Here is a 15,247-nt window from a genome sequence, read left to right as displayed (position 1 = left end):
CACTCCTCCACGACAGCCCGGTGTCGCGAGATATATCATATATGCAGATTTATGTTCGATTTGAATTGACTACTTGGTGTCCACGCGTATCTAGACACCTACATCTAGATATCTATGTCAATATTTCTAGGAGGTAGTGTGACATAAGCGGGAGCTACAGAAGCCGCAGTGTATAGTATAAATTGAAAAAATATTACTACAGTATTGAATAAAAAATATATTCTCTTTCTCAAAAGTCTTTCTGTTTTTCAGAGACATATTCACTCACCCTTCTATCAGTCTCTCTGAAGCGTTGCTCTTGGGACCACAGAAAGCTTTTCTCATAGTGTTAGCATTCTGTAGGCGTTTTTTCTGTGCTCTCCAATATCGGACGAGGCACTCTGTTGCACCATATCTCCTGGCGGCTTGGCAGTTGTTTGATGACTCTGCTGCGTTAATCACCTTCAGTTTAAAGTTGGCATCATAACTTCTCCTCTGTTGTTTGCTCAGTTGTCCAGCGTTCGAGCCCCTCTGTTCCAGATGATCCGCCATTTTTCATCAGATCATCTGATCTCATTTCATTGCTCCACTCGCTCTCTGCTCAGTGATACTTTGGCCATCTAGCGGCGCGGATGGGTATTGACCATCTACCATAAGTCCGCGATTATAACACGACCCCACTTTTTAGGATGCAATTTCTGGAAAAAAAACATCGTCTTATATTCAAGCCAATACGGTAATAGGATTTTGACCAGCTTAAAACTCGTTGACAACCTATAAACTACATAAAGGAGTCAGAAAAGCACCAGGAATTCATTTGTTGTGCACATCAGTCCCAATAGTCTTGTCATGGGCAGTGATCACATAAACACAATCTGACCTCACCAGCTGGGTGATTGTCTGAGGATCATTTTCAGAGAGAGGGAGAGAGAGAGAGAGAGAGAGAGAGAGAGAGAGAGAGAGAGAGAGAGAGAGAGAGTTAACATGTGAGACATGTGGAGTGAGAAAGGAAAGATGAGATGTTCAGTGTCAGTCCTCCAGCAATCTTCACCTATAGCAACACCCCGAAGAAAGCAGTCCAGGAATCTAGAGTCAGTATGTTTTTTGATAATTTCTCTCTCAATGTAATAACTTCTGTTTAATCTAAATCAATAAATATTAGAAATATGAATAAATATTTTTCACTAGGGAAACACTTACCACTGTGTTTAGGAGTAAAACCCAACAACAAATTACACTTTCAGAGGCTGATTTTTATCTGGGGTGGTCTTTTGTACAAGTGTGAACCATTCTGTGCTCTGAGGTGGTTTGTTTTGCGCTACATTACAGGGAAATATGGCATCTGGCCACGGTGGTGTGCTTGCTATTGTGTTACTTTCAGCATGGTTGGATCGCACCATACATTTATAATGACCACAAAGGTCAGATAAACGGTCTGGTGTAAAATCAGCTCGGAAATGATCAGGGTGTATGCAGTCCCAGACATGATAGAACTGTGAACAGTGAAACAACATACTGCAAGTGACAGGCGGAGCAATGGCCAACCTGTGGTCACCATTAAAGGCAGTGTAATTACAGTTTAATTACCCCTCACACACAGGAGCTTCTGCACACGCAGCAGAAACACATATCATATTGTCTACCAGTCATACCTGCAAGACTACCAGTCTGGGGTCTGGCAGACTCCTACTCAAATCCCACCCTCATGCAGCCGAGCAGCGTGCCAGGCCCACCTCACGTCCAGACGGATGCCCGTTGCACGCCCCCATACCAACAGAGCCACTGCCAAACCACACAAGCAGATAGACAAACACACACACACACACACACACACACACACACACACACACACACACACACACACACACACACACACACACACACACACCATGTGGTTTACTTTATCTGACTCATACCCACATACAAAACACAATGCAGTCAGGCAGGCAGCAATTAGGGGCCTGTTCATCGGTGAACTGCAGCATACCAGCTCTATAAATTTTCACGCTAGTGTTTTTAAGAACAAACTGGAGTTCTCGGGCGGTGAGATGAAGGAATTCACAGGATGTTGCTGCCGCTGGTTGTTTTTAATAACAGACACCAAGAGCGGATGGTATTGAAGAGAACTGTAAATGAGAAGGTTTGAATTTTGGGCGAACAAAAACAACACTTCGTACTCACACTAAACCAAATGCTGAAGTACGGCCGGTCAAGTAAACATCATGCGCATTGTTTCAAGATGACACAATACCATGAAATATATTTGAGAATAAATGTTAAAGCCAATGAGACACATGAAAACTTGCATATCTTATCCAAACCACTGATCTGATTCAAATTATATTGTAATGATCGTATTGTGTCAGATGTCATCAAAACTCCTCCCTACATAATTCTGTGGATATTACTGTGTTTGTGAATTTGTACAACAATGTCTCCTGTGTAGAAGTGATGTGAGGTATTTTCATCCATAACATGGGCGTTGCTGATGTGTCTCATCTTCTTCTCAGACTGTGTACGACAAGAACCGGAGACGTCACTTCAAGTGTTGTGTTTGCTGTGGCTGTTGCATACCGGGCTATTGTGGACTTTGCTGTAAATGCTAATGTCTAAACAGCGCTTTTTACCCTGCACGTACAAAGCCCAGAGTGCTTTATACTGTATTATCACATTCACCCATTCACACGCACATTCACACACCAGTGGAGGCGGCTGCCGTGCAAGGCACTCAGTCCATCCACTCGGGGCAATTTAGGGTTCCGTTTCTTGCCCAAGGACACTTCGACATGCAGACAGGGGGAGGACAGGAATCGAACTAACAACATCCCAATTGAGATAAGACTGCTCTCCCCACTGAACCACAGCCGCCCAAATTCTGAGAATTCCTTTTCCAACAAATGCCAGATAACTACAGCGATTATTTAAAATGTGTTGTGAATTTTAAGTGTTAATTGTTTTTTCTTGGTTTTAAAATGTAAGGTTTGCTCAAGCTGGATTTTATAGTGAACAGTGATGTGATCCATCTGTACTTCAAAATGCGAGTCAGATATCATCAATAAATGTACAGTTTAAATTTTCATTTCTTCCATTGTTATCATTGTTGATTTTTTATGTTTCAGTAATCTTAAACAACTACGGTGTAGATTCTGAAATATCTTTTAGGTTAGCTTTTGAGTTGAAGAAGTGGAGAGTTAGCATGACCTAAATCAATGAAACGTGTTGAATAAAACGAAACACCCTCTGTCTTCTTCATGAGATTCAACCGTCCAATGTGATCAAATGCAGCTCCATGGATTCAACACACAAACACATTTGAAATGTTTTCGGCAGTGTTCTCAATGTGGTCACCATTCACTAACCCAGACCAACACTCTCATGCAAACTCTCACTCATTTTCAACATTTGTTATAATAGAAGTTCAACAACAAAGCTGAGTGAGGGCATGAACTCAACTCCCTGCACATGGGATCAATATAATAAGATTTTTACCAGTTAATAACTCATTGACAGCCTGTAAACTATATAAAGGAGTCAGAAACGCACCACACTGTAAACCCTGACAATCATAGTTGCTTAGTCAAAACAATGTGCTTTGTATAGAGGAAAACAAAAGAAAAAAGGAAAAGGCTCTTGTGAAACATGATGTGCTTTGTAAATGTAAAGTGTTAATAGTCCCATATTCTCAGAGTGATCATTGCTAAAAAGGGTAGATTAGGTACTTTGGGAAGCAGGAGCGAAGCCAAAACACAGGACACAAACACTGCAGACATGACATGGAGACCAGATGACCCGACAGACGGAATACAGACAGACAGCTCCTTATGACAGAGCACAGGTGACTGCAATCACACATTCAGGCACAGGTGAACCGCCATGTCTCTCCACACTTGAGATTCATAAAATCTTTAAGTGTTCAAGACAAACTAACTCTAAAATATTAAAATCTGTTCCTCTGAAGTGGCACAAGTCTCAACAGAGCTCAACACTTTACAGTTTGGTCAACTGCTCACTGACATTTGACTGTTCCACACATTTTAATTATGACCCAGTATAACAGTTGGGGTTTACAGCACAGGAATTCTGTAGTTGTGCACATCAGTCACGATAGTTTTATCATGGGCAGTGATCAGGCACAAACTGATTCACTGGCATGGGGATTTTCTGTGGTTCATTTTCAATCACACCAAATATGACAAGTGTGCACACAGTCCTCGTTTCAGTTATTTACAAAAAGGTGGACAGGTGCAAGAACCAAAGCAACAACTAAGTGAGTGCAATGTGGAATCCGGGGCTTTCTAGTCTATTCTATTCTTTCTATTCTATATGCATTTTTTTAGACATTGGTTCATGTGAGAAAAAAGGTGGAAGAGGCCATTCATCATTTTAACCTTCACTTCACTGAATGTCATCTTGATCAAGTGTGATCTGTTTGTTGTGCATCATTTGTAAAAACTCTGCAGGTTTTTAAAAAGAAATCAGTCAAAAACACTGGCTTTTCTGCTGGGCGACAGAAAAGTCACAAGGAGTCAAGATCTAAAGTCTTTATTTTAGTGAAAAATGTTGCAACCTTTACAAGGTTAAAATGGTGAAATCGAACTGGGATATGTTAAAAACTACACACCAAGAGGCTGCAGGATATTTCAGAAACAAAAAAAGGACACGTGTTACATTTTCATGTACTAAACAGTTCATGTCGGGGTGGCAAACATAAGGATCGTGGGCCAATACCGAGCAGCAAGAGGCTCCAATCTGAGGCCCCATTTATTATGACACTCGTTCACTTCTCTGGCCCTTTCGAGATTAAGTTGAGCTGTATGTGGCCCCTGGACAAATATGTGTTTTGCCCTCCCAGTATACTGGCTATAGGGCCTTGGATGCACTTTTATGTGTTTAGGAAGTAAAACCCAACAACAAATTACACTTTCAGAGGCTGATTTTTGTCTGGGGTGGTCTTTTGTACAAGTGTGAACCATTCTGTGCTCTGAGGTGGTTTGTTTTGCGCTACATTACAGGGAAATATGGCATCTGGCCACGGTGGTGTGCTTGCTATTGTGTTGCTTTCAGCGTGGTTGGATAAATACCATACAGTTATAATGACCACAAAGGTCAGATAAAAGGTCTGGTGTAAAATCAGCATGGGAATGATCAGGGTGTACGCGATCCCAGACATGATAGAACTTGTGAACGGTGAAACAACATACAGAAAGGTCAACATACTGCAAGTGACAGATGGAGCAATGGCCAACCTGTGGTCAGCGTAAGCCAGTGTAATTACAGCTTAATTACCCCTCACACACAGAGGCTCCTGCTCTCGCAGCAGAAACACATATTCTCTCCTGGTCATACATGCGCACGTTATATCTGTCCATTTGATCTGTTTACTTATATTTGTCTTTACCAACACCATGCCAGTATTTTTGCTCCCAGATTTGATGTTTTGCTGAATGATAATAAAATTACTCTTGACTATTCATAATTGAAAACACAACTGAAGATTTGAAAGAACATATAGGGTTGATTTCTAAAAAACAAACTTCATAAAGATTGATTCAACAAAAGTTTAAATTTTCACTTGTTTGAAAAGGGATTATCTTGGAATAATTTCTTGACCGTGCCTCTGGAACGATTCCTGCCATGCACAAAGCTGGTGTGTGATTTATTTTCGAAGTTTAAAAGAAATGTCTCCCATGTCACTTAGTTGAAATACTTTTTTTATTGAAAATATATTGTAATGCAGAGCGGTGACTTGAGAATGCTCTTCAGACCCCAACACTTCGCTGCTTTATTGTTAAAACAACTAAATTGCGAGCGGGTGCAGCGGGTGCGGCAGCTCTAGCAGTAGCAGAGCTAGCAGCGGTACTAGCTGCAGGAAAATAAAGGGCCTTCACATTCTAACACAGTAAAGCTTTGTTGTTACAATAACTAAACATTTGGCTCTAACTTTCACCACCGGCAGACAGGCCAAGTCACTCTCATACCGACCCTTCTCACTCCTGGTCCAACATAACGTAAATGAAACTTAACATAAAAAGACCGGAAAAATGGCATCAACGCGTAGAAAAACAATTACTTAACACATCTAGAACAAAAGGGAGTATATTTTAACACAATTAAACACAAAATACGACATGAAACAGGCCAAACAATCCCCTCCCATGATGCATTGCGGCACCAAACACACAGTATAACAGTATGGCGGCCCCAGCGGCGCCTGCCGCCGCTACAATATAATTTGGGAAATTAAGTGAAAACTGTATGAGAGGAGCTTATATCCACACACACACACACACACACACACACACACACACACACACACACACATACAGTGTATATATATATATAATGGGGGAAATAAGTATTGAACGCATTAACTGTTTTGTCATTACATTTATTTCCAAAGATGCAATTCATGTGACATTTCTTCCAGACACTGGTATTAACTCAAATAATCCACACATGAAAAGAAATCACAACATTCAAATCCATAAATAGTGATTATGTGGAATTAAGTGCAATAACACAGGAAAAAAGTATTGAACACACTATCTGAGACTCGTTTAATACTTTGTGGAGAAGCCTTTGTTTGCAATGACTGCTTCCAGACGCTTGTTGTATGTATGAACTAATCGCCCACACTGCTCAGGTGTGATTTTTGCCCATTCCTCCGCACAGATTGTCTTCAAATCCTGAATATTCTTTGGTGCCCTCTGGTGAACCCTTATCTTTAGTTCTTTCCACAAATGTTCGATCAGATTTAAGTCAGGTGATTGACTGGGCCATTCTAACACATTGATTTTCTTTTTTTTAAACCATTCGAGAGTCAACTTTGCCGTGTGCTTCGGATCGTTGTCCTGTTGAAAGGTCCAGCCCCGTCTCATCTTCATCATCCTGGTGGATGGCAGGAGGTTCATCTCAAGAATTTGCCGATAGATGTTTCCATTCATTGCTCCTTCAATTATATGAAGTCTGCCAGTACCACGAGATGAGAAACAACCCCATGCCATGATGTTTCCACCACCAAACTTCACTGTTGGTATAGTGTTATTTGGGTGATGTGCAGTGCCATTTCTCCTCCAAACATGGTGTGTAGTATGACAGCCAAAAAGTTCAATTTTGGTCTCATCTGACCAGACAACATTCTCCCAGTATTCCACAGGCTTATCCAGATGCTGTTTAGCAAACTTTAGACGAGCTTCAACATGCCTTTTTTTGAGGAACGGAGTCTTGCGGGCTGAGCGTCCATAGAGGCCATGGCGGTGGAGTGCATTGCCTATCGTTTTCTCTGTAACACTTGTACCTGCTGCCTCCATGTCTTGCTGGAGTGCTTTCCGGGTGGTCCTTGGCTCTTTGAGAACTCTTCTGACCATCTTTCTGACTCCCTGGTCAGAAATCTTGCGAGGAGCTCCTGTGCGCGGCCTGTTGATGATAAGGTGATGCTTCTTCCACTTGCGGATAATGGCCCCAACGGTGCTTACTGGAATACTCAGATTCTTTGAGATAAGTCTGTAACCAGTTCCATTCTGATGCTGAGCAACAATCAGGCTGCGAAGGTCTTGAGAGAGCTCCTTGCTTTTACCCATCATGAGATGTGTCTTGTTTGACTACTTGGTGAAAAAACAACCTGTTTATAGGGCCATCAATTAGCACTAACCCAGCTGATGTTGGTTTGCACTTATAGGAAGTACAAAGACTAATTACTTTCAGGTGTGAGATGGTATGGTGCCTTTCCTTGACAAACTATACAGCTTTCCCATGGTGTGTTCAATACTTTTTTCCTGTGTTATTGCACTTAATTCCACATAATCACTATTTATGGATTTGAATGTTGTGATTTCTTTTCATGTGTGGATTATTTGAGTTAATACCAGTGTCTGGAAGAAATGTCACATGAATTGCATCTTTGGAAATAAATGTAATGACAAAACAGTTAATGCATTCAATACTTATTTCCCCCATTGTATATATATATAAAGGAACAGATAAACAGTCTGTAGTGCCGAAAAAGCTTCTCGATCAGCCGAGGCTGAGGTGAGTCTTCTTCTTCTTCTTCTGTTGCTGGCAGCTTGCAGGCAACTTGCATTCCATGCGGGTGCACTACCGCCACCCGCTGGTAGAGGTGAGGCTTGTCATGATGCGCATGCGTTAAACTGCGTTAAAAATTTTAATGAGATTTATTACATAAATGAATTAACGCAATTAACGCATTATTTTTGACAGCCCTAATATATAGTCAACTCCATTGTGTTGGTTGTGTTGGTGAGAGCCTACAAAGCATTTTACCCATTTGTGCATCGAGAGTCAATAAAGACCTCTGAGCAACAGCTTTTAGCTCACGGTGTCAAATGGAGCTTCCTGTGAATGTTTGGTGATTAGAACCAGAGGGCAACATTACCGTAGATACGCTCAGTAATATGTCACTCAGCTGCAATTGTTTCAGACTGCCGAAGATTAGTCATCACGTTCTGCAGTTAATCACTGAAACCAGCAACAGCAGCGAGCAGAGTGTGAACCCGAGGCTTCACCGCAGGTCACACTCCACAGCAGAGGCTGTGAGCCATTCACACACACAGACACACACACACACAAACACACACACAGACCCACAGGCACTGGGAACCACCACCAGGAGGTCAAGACCTCCCCTACAGCTGAGTTGATTAAACACGTTTCTACAACCCACACACAGACGCAGCTCAATAAACTCTGCTGCGCTGAGGATGATGTCTGTCTGATGGCGGCGCCCTCGCTGGGAGCATCACAGGCTCCGCCGGGCTCTCGGAGCCCGGCTCAGCCGCGGCACAACGCCCCCCCTGCAGCGGCTCCACTTCCACCGACTCGCCGTGCCTGCAGGGTGCAATCAAGCTGGCTCCTTATGAGGAGGACAAGGACTGTTTGTACATGTGTGTACATGTATGAATGAATATTTCTTCCATGCAGACCCTCCAAGTGGAGGCAAAGGTTGCTTCTGAAGCATGCTGCTGCATAATCCGGCCCCGAATGAAGGCGGAGTGGGGGATAAACATTCCTGGACAATGAAGCCCTCCTTTACCCCCTGCTGTATTCATACCCACTTAAAATCTGCTTACCCACAATGCAACACTTGGCTGAAGCGAGTCACCCCCCCCCCCCCACCACTCCCCCCGGAAGCGAGCGCCGTGCCACTGCCGAACAACACATCCCTGCTCGTGGAAGCCACAAGTTGTCAGCCATGGCTCAGATACAGCCCTTCTGGGCCATTACTGAGCACATTACCTCCAGTTCCAGTGGTCTTAATATACTTTAATAAGACCTGTTTTTGATTAATTCTCCCTTGAAACCGGTAGTAACGCAGCTACTAGGCAGTGGGCACATATAAAAAATTGAATGAATGGAGCGAGGCTGCCAAAGAGTCAGGAGGAGGGGGAACAGGGATCCGTGTGGATTTGTCCTCACCAGCTGGCTCCTGAGCCCAGGAATAATGGCTGTGCCCATGGTTCCCAGCGCACCGGCGAGAGGAAACGTTTGCCCAGTCTGTAATGTGTTTAAGGTGCGCCATGTGATTCATTTTAGGGGGGGTAAGGGGGGGCGGGGGTCATAAAGCCCTTGCGTGTTACATCCTGAGCTGCTCTGCCTATATTTCCCCTCAAGCGAACAGGGACAATGGCCACGTGTTGTGTTTGGATCCATTCATAAGAGAGAAAAAAAAGCTAAGAACACAAAGCTGAAAAAATGGTTGAAAAATGCTAACAGCACTCTGAGGAAATCCCACAGCAGGCCTGTGTTGAACTGCCTGTCTGTTGCATGTAATGGATGGTGATTAGGAAAAAGGAGAAGAAAAAACAACATCCTCGCCTGCACCTGCTTCAGTCAGGCCGCCATGAAGCACAAACACGGCGAGTGCCTCATAAATATTTCCTGTTTGTCATCCAGGAATTAAAATAATGTCTTAAATGGAAGTGCAAATGTCAAACACAGCATTGTAGTTTGAATGTGTAAATGCATTCCGTCTCTGAATGTGGACTTCCTGACCTGAAGGAGAGACAGAGGAAAAGGTGAAAAAGCTCATCATCCAGTGTGTCGTCAGTCCAGCCCTGAATCTTTAACTGCTTCCTGTTTCAAACGTTTCTGCAGCGAAGCGAGCGACTGTCACAGACAATTAGCTTTTATTGAAGAACGTATTTATTTTAGGGATTAACTTGTTACCTAGGAACTCCCGACGAAGCCAGATCCAGCACGGAGAGCTGCCTTTGGATGGCATTCTTGCAATTAGGAGCTAGTTCAGTAATAAAAGTCACCCGTTAATGCCACCATTTAGCGGGGCTTCTGCACACCATGATGTCTAACATATGGCAGACGTGTTCTCCCAAAAAAATATTGAGATCTGCTTGTCCTTTGACACCACTGTGGTCCTGCCCGGTGCCGTTTCTCCACTTGCCAAAATGCCAGAGCGAATGAAGATTAATGATTCCAGATTTCCCACAACTCAAAAGGGCAGGCAATGGCTCATTATAACAGTTATTAAAAACAGCAAATTATTGCAATTTATTATCCCGGGCAATCTTACGGTCCCACCATCGCCATAACTTCCACTCCCGTGCTGGAACAAATGTGTCAAATGTGAAACGACGGCGCACTCGCTCTGGGCCACACTGTGGGAATGTAGAGCAGAGGTCCCGGCGACCTTCCTCTAATCCTACCTACTGTCCTGCCAGGCGCTCACGCGCCATACCAACCTGCTTTAGGAGCGCAGATTGCTATCACTGATCCATCCAGGCTCAAGCCCACTGGGTCATTTCCTGCTGGTGGTTTCACTTGTTGTGCCTTTGAAGCGGGCTTTAATAATAGGACCCAACAGAACTAATGAAAACGCTCTCTGTCAGATTAAAAGGGAGCTTCAGTCTCAGCCACCTAACCGCATTCAGCACAAACACTAAAACACACACACACACACACAAACACACACACACACACACAGAGGCAGGCAGGCATACACAGAGTTTACAGAAGTGGTTTACACTGGGAGGACCGTTCCTTCTGATGTGTGCATGGCTGTTAACTCTCTTAACAACACTGAGAATATCATCAGTGTCGTGTTTCTCACAGTGGCAATGGGGGGAAAAACAGACCAAAAAGTAGCAAAAGGAAAAGGTGAGGACAAAAAAAAAGACATCCATTCATCCATAAATGCGCAACAATTCTTTGCGCGCCTTTCTTTTTTTCCGTTTTAGATGCAGGAATGAACGCTTTGGTGGTGGTCTTAATGAATCCACTTCAGTTGAGTTCCTCTCCATAAGCCTTTAGGTTTAATCCCTCAGTCTGGAGCAGTGATAGTCTGGCCCAGGGGATGACATCTGTGAATCGTTCATTAACTTGTAACCAGCAGCAGATGTCTTTCTGAACAACTCGATGCATTTACGCCTCCTTCCATCCTCTGCAACAGTCATTCTTACCAGGCTCCGCTCGCTGGTAGACTCCACTGCCCCATTAGTGACCTCACTCCTACCACGCTTAAAGGTTCTGGAATAAAATGTGCAATAACTTCACAATCTGGAGAGCAATATGGAAGTTTGAAACCATTTTTCTTCACTGCTGTCTTCACTCAGATTTTATTGACGTTGAACGTTTCTTTTCTCGTACTTTAAACGCCAAGTGCTTCATGCTAATGTTGTGTAAATTACTGTCATCCACGCCCAATGTCAGCTGAGACAAGCTCCATCTCCTGCAACTGTAGCAAGGATGAAGCAGGTAGAGTAGACGGATCGATAGGAGGATGAATGGATCATTAATAATACATATGTTTCTAACTCCAATCTGAAGGGACAATTGTAATTTGCTGCTCTCCTTGAATGGACAACACACTGACACACACACACACTCTGAGTTAGATGCAAAAGAGACATATGAAAAGAAGCTAACGTACTGTTTATGATCTAATGTACCAAGTGTGGCGTGGTGGCAAAAATCAGAAAAGTGGTTTGTTTATGACGTGGCCTGCCACCCTCGCCACCTGCTGCAGGTCTTTCCTGTTCACCACACAGTGCAGCAGTGGCTTCGGAGGTTCTTTGTGACTCAACAATAGAAATAAGTCATCAAGGGAAGATGCTTGGTTCATTTTCCACAGGAACTACAGTCTCTGTTGGAATACACTTTATCTGTAATGCACTTTTTATTTCGGCAAAATCAAAGTGCACATCACAGAGTACAAAACTGTAAATAAAAAAAGAGTTTATAATTTAGATTTTAGCAATTTTCATTCGAAAAAAAGAAGCCTGTTGGTGTACAAAAGTTTAATACCAGCATATTTTGTGACTTCTCCATATCTTTGTTCCTTTCAAGCTAATGATTATGCTAAAACATTTTGATAAGTGCTGCTGTTTTATAAAGCATTTTCTCCTGAAATTAAAATTTGCCTGATCGATGGACTTGAGATATATAACTATGAAAAAATTACTAACATACAACTTTTCTAATTTCAGCAAGTCCCATTCAAGGTACTATTTTGGTAAATAAAAGTAGGCACACTGATGCTTAATAGCATGAAGCCATTCTGTTACAGAAATTCATTCAACTGTCATTTGAAATCCATTTAAGAATATCTGAGTGATTATGTTTAAAAGACCAACAACACCATCTAGAGATTCACAAAGCCCCAGGGCTCTAAAAGACAGTAGCTTATTTAAAATCAGGAGTGAAATCTCGTGAGCAGCATTTATTTATTTATTACCCTGATTTTTAAGTTCTGAAATTGGAAAATAAAGTTAAAAACAGGTAAACCCACGAGCTGATGGAGCTGATTTTGAAATCTGGTTTTAGTCAGCAGGCCATGTGTTTGACACTCTTTTGTCATACTATGAAATTAAATCGCCAAATGAGCAGGTGGGTGTAAAAAAAGAAGTGTTAAGAAAAAAAAATCTGATCTTCCATGCCCCTCTGGTCGCCCATAGACGATGTTCAGGCACTTAAAAGCTGCTGCGTAGCAGGCCTGAAAGATGGACACGAAGCACATGAAGCGTGTGGTATTTCAACACTGACAGCTTCCCTATGGAAATATCATGTGTGACTTCAGGAGGGGGGGTTGACCAGAGCAGGAAGGCTGTGGTCTGTTTCTCCCAGGATGATATATAAATGTGACACTGTGTGATTCATCCGCTACTGTTCACCCATAAGCTGTCTGGCAGGTTTGACGTTTTTTTCCCCCCGTCTTTTGGGACAGCGATTACGCCGTGTGGATGTTGGGTTAAATTGGCCATGACTTGGCATTAAAACATTCCCCTCGTGTCTATAAACTCACTGGACAGATGTAGAAAAGACATTAAATGTGTTTATTTGATGTTGAGAAGATCAGATGAGGTGACCGATTTTGGACTTTGTGAATGGCAAATATGTTGTCGTCTCACCGAGGCCGTCGAGGCGTTTGATGTACGGCGGCGCCAAGCGATGACGCGCCGGTTTTGTAGCGTTCATGAGGACACGTCATAGTGAATTACAAACCCTTAACAGTTCCGTCATGCTGCTAAGGCCCAATTGACCATAACCAATCCTTTGGCTGGAGGTAGCACTTGTGTCACGCAGTGCGACATGATGGATTTCACAAATGTTTCTGAAATCACAAGACTGGACGGGGATACGACAGTTCCAGAACTCAGACAATGAAAAAAGGCCTGTTGCGTACAGTCACATGAAATGAATTTTAATAAAACACAATGTACACATATGCAGTCCTATGACCATACATTTGCTGGATTCTAATTAATAAACCTAGAATATGTCAAAGCATAGTTTTATTAGTCATGTTTTTCTTCTTTAAAACATCAAAATCAGTAGATGAGGTCAAATGAATGTAATACAACACTTGCGTGACAGACAAAAACCTTTTCCACGTGTTAAAGATATGCACTGTTATAAAGAAACTCAAAGAATATTCAGCATATAAGAGTAACAGTATGAGGCAAAAAAAAAAAAAATCTCACCGAACAAAAAAAGTACAAAACATAATTAATAAATAAATCAAATATATACCATATAAATGAAATAGCTATGTGGTGGCTATGTGTATTATTTGTTTTTTAATCATTTTAATCTGTAGCTTGTATTACAACCTTTTTGTAATCTCTAAAACATTTAGAACGGTGAACGAGTCAATACTGAAAATACAGTAATAAGCTTTTCATAATTAGATCAACTATGTACACGAGTCTGTTGCCATGCTAGTCGAACAACTAAATTTCTTCTTCTTTTTTTTTTATCCACACTATACAGTTAGAGCATAAAGCGGTCTGAACGTAAACAGTTTGTGCTGAGAATAAAATATTTTTGCAACTATGCATGGTAATTTCTTTAATATTACTCTCAAAAATGTACATAACATAAAGGCCACGCATGGGAAACGCCCCGTCTCCGTTCAGAGGGAAGGTGAGGGTAGCTTTGACATAAATATAGGAACAAAAAAACAGTCTCTCTCAGTTCAAGATGCCATTTTCTTGTCCATCAGCATCGTTCGCTTCAACCGAACCTCCTCCCTTTGCTTCTCCGTCCTCCGGCGGTCATTCCATCCTTTCTCCCGCCACCGAGCAGTTCAGCTTGCCAACTCCTCTCACTACCTCACCTGTCGCTCTCTCCAGTGCACTCCCCCCTCCACGGTACCTCAGGTCGCCCCTACTCCATCGCCCTGGTCGGTGATGACGGAGCTAACGATTGGAAATGAGTTCAGTGATATCAGCTGTGAAGGTCCGATGGGGTTGTTGGGTGGGTGGGTGGGTGGGGCGGATGGGGGGGGCCGGGGTGGAGATACCTGGTTGGTCAGTGCGGCAGGAGGGGAGAGGCTTGTGTTTAGCATATTGTTGCTAACATTGCACGTCGTACAGCATGTTTGCGTTTCTTCTTTTGATTTTTTTTTTTGTTTTTTGTTTTTTTTTCAGAGGAACATCTGCTGAGAGTCGTGGCCGTGTCCCGGAGGTGGAGGCTGACGTCGGGGCGGGGGAGGGCCGGGGGTAACTGGGTGGGGGGGTGGGAGGGCTTGGTGATAGTCGTCAGTCAGAATGTGGGTGCAGCAGCGGCTAGCAGCTTCGCGTTGGTTCTTTGTTTGAATGGATAGTGTCAGTTCTCACTGGCTGGAGCGCGCAGAAGCCAAGTGGTCGCTGTGCTGGTTCTGGGCCCGAAACCGCAGCCTCTGCTTGTTCTTCTTCTTTGGTTCTTTGGATCGGTGTTTCCCTGAACCACCTGGGTACAGAAAAAAAAAAAGAGAAAAACGCTTAGTCCGATTGAAAATTACTACTTACAGCTGTGATAT

General features: G+C 42.9%; 1 protein-coding gene across 1 annotated transcript in view; it reads right to left on the bottom strand.

Moving 5' to 3' along the window:
* Window positions 1–15,043: 15,043 nt before the first annotated feature.
* The window catches only part of rspo2 (R-spondin 2), a 61,053-nt gene continuing 60,849 nt past the window's right edge, over window positions 15,044–15,247 (bottom strand). Inside the window, exon 6 of the mRNA XM_030103650.1 lies at window positions 15,044–15,177. Coding sequence (XP_029959510.1) covers window positions 15,062–15,177 — 116 coding nt within the window. The 3' untranslated portion in view covers window positions 15,044–15,061. The remainder of the gene's footprint in view (window positions 15,178–15,247) is intronic.

Source organism: Salarias fasciatus, chromosome 11 (genome assembly GCF_902148845.1).
Source record: "Salarias fasciatus chromosome 11, fSalaFa1.1, whole genome shotgun sequence".
Classification (NCBI taxonomy): Eukaryota; Metazoa; Chordata; class Actinopteri; order Blenniiformes; family Blenniidae; genus Salarias; species Salarias fasciatus.
The sequence above is the reverse complement of the archived record's forward strand: the minus strand, read 5'-3'. Positions and strand labels throughout refer to the sequence as shown.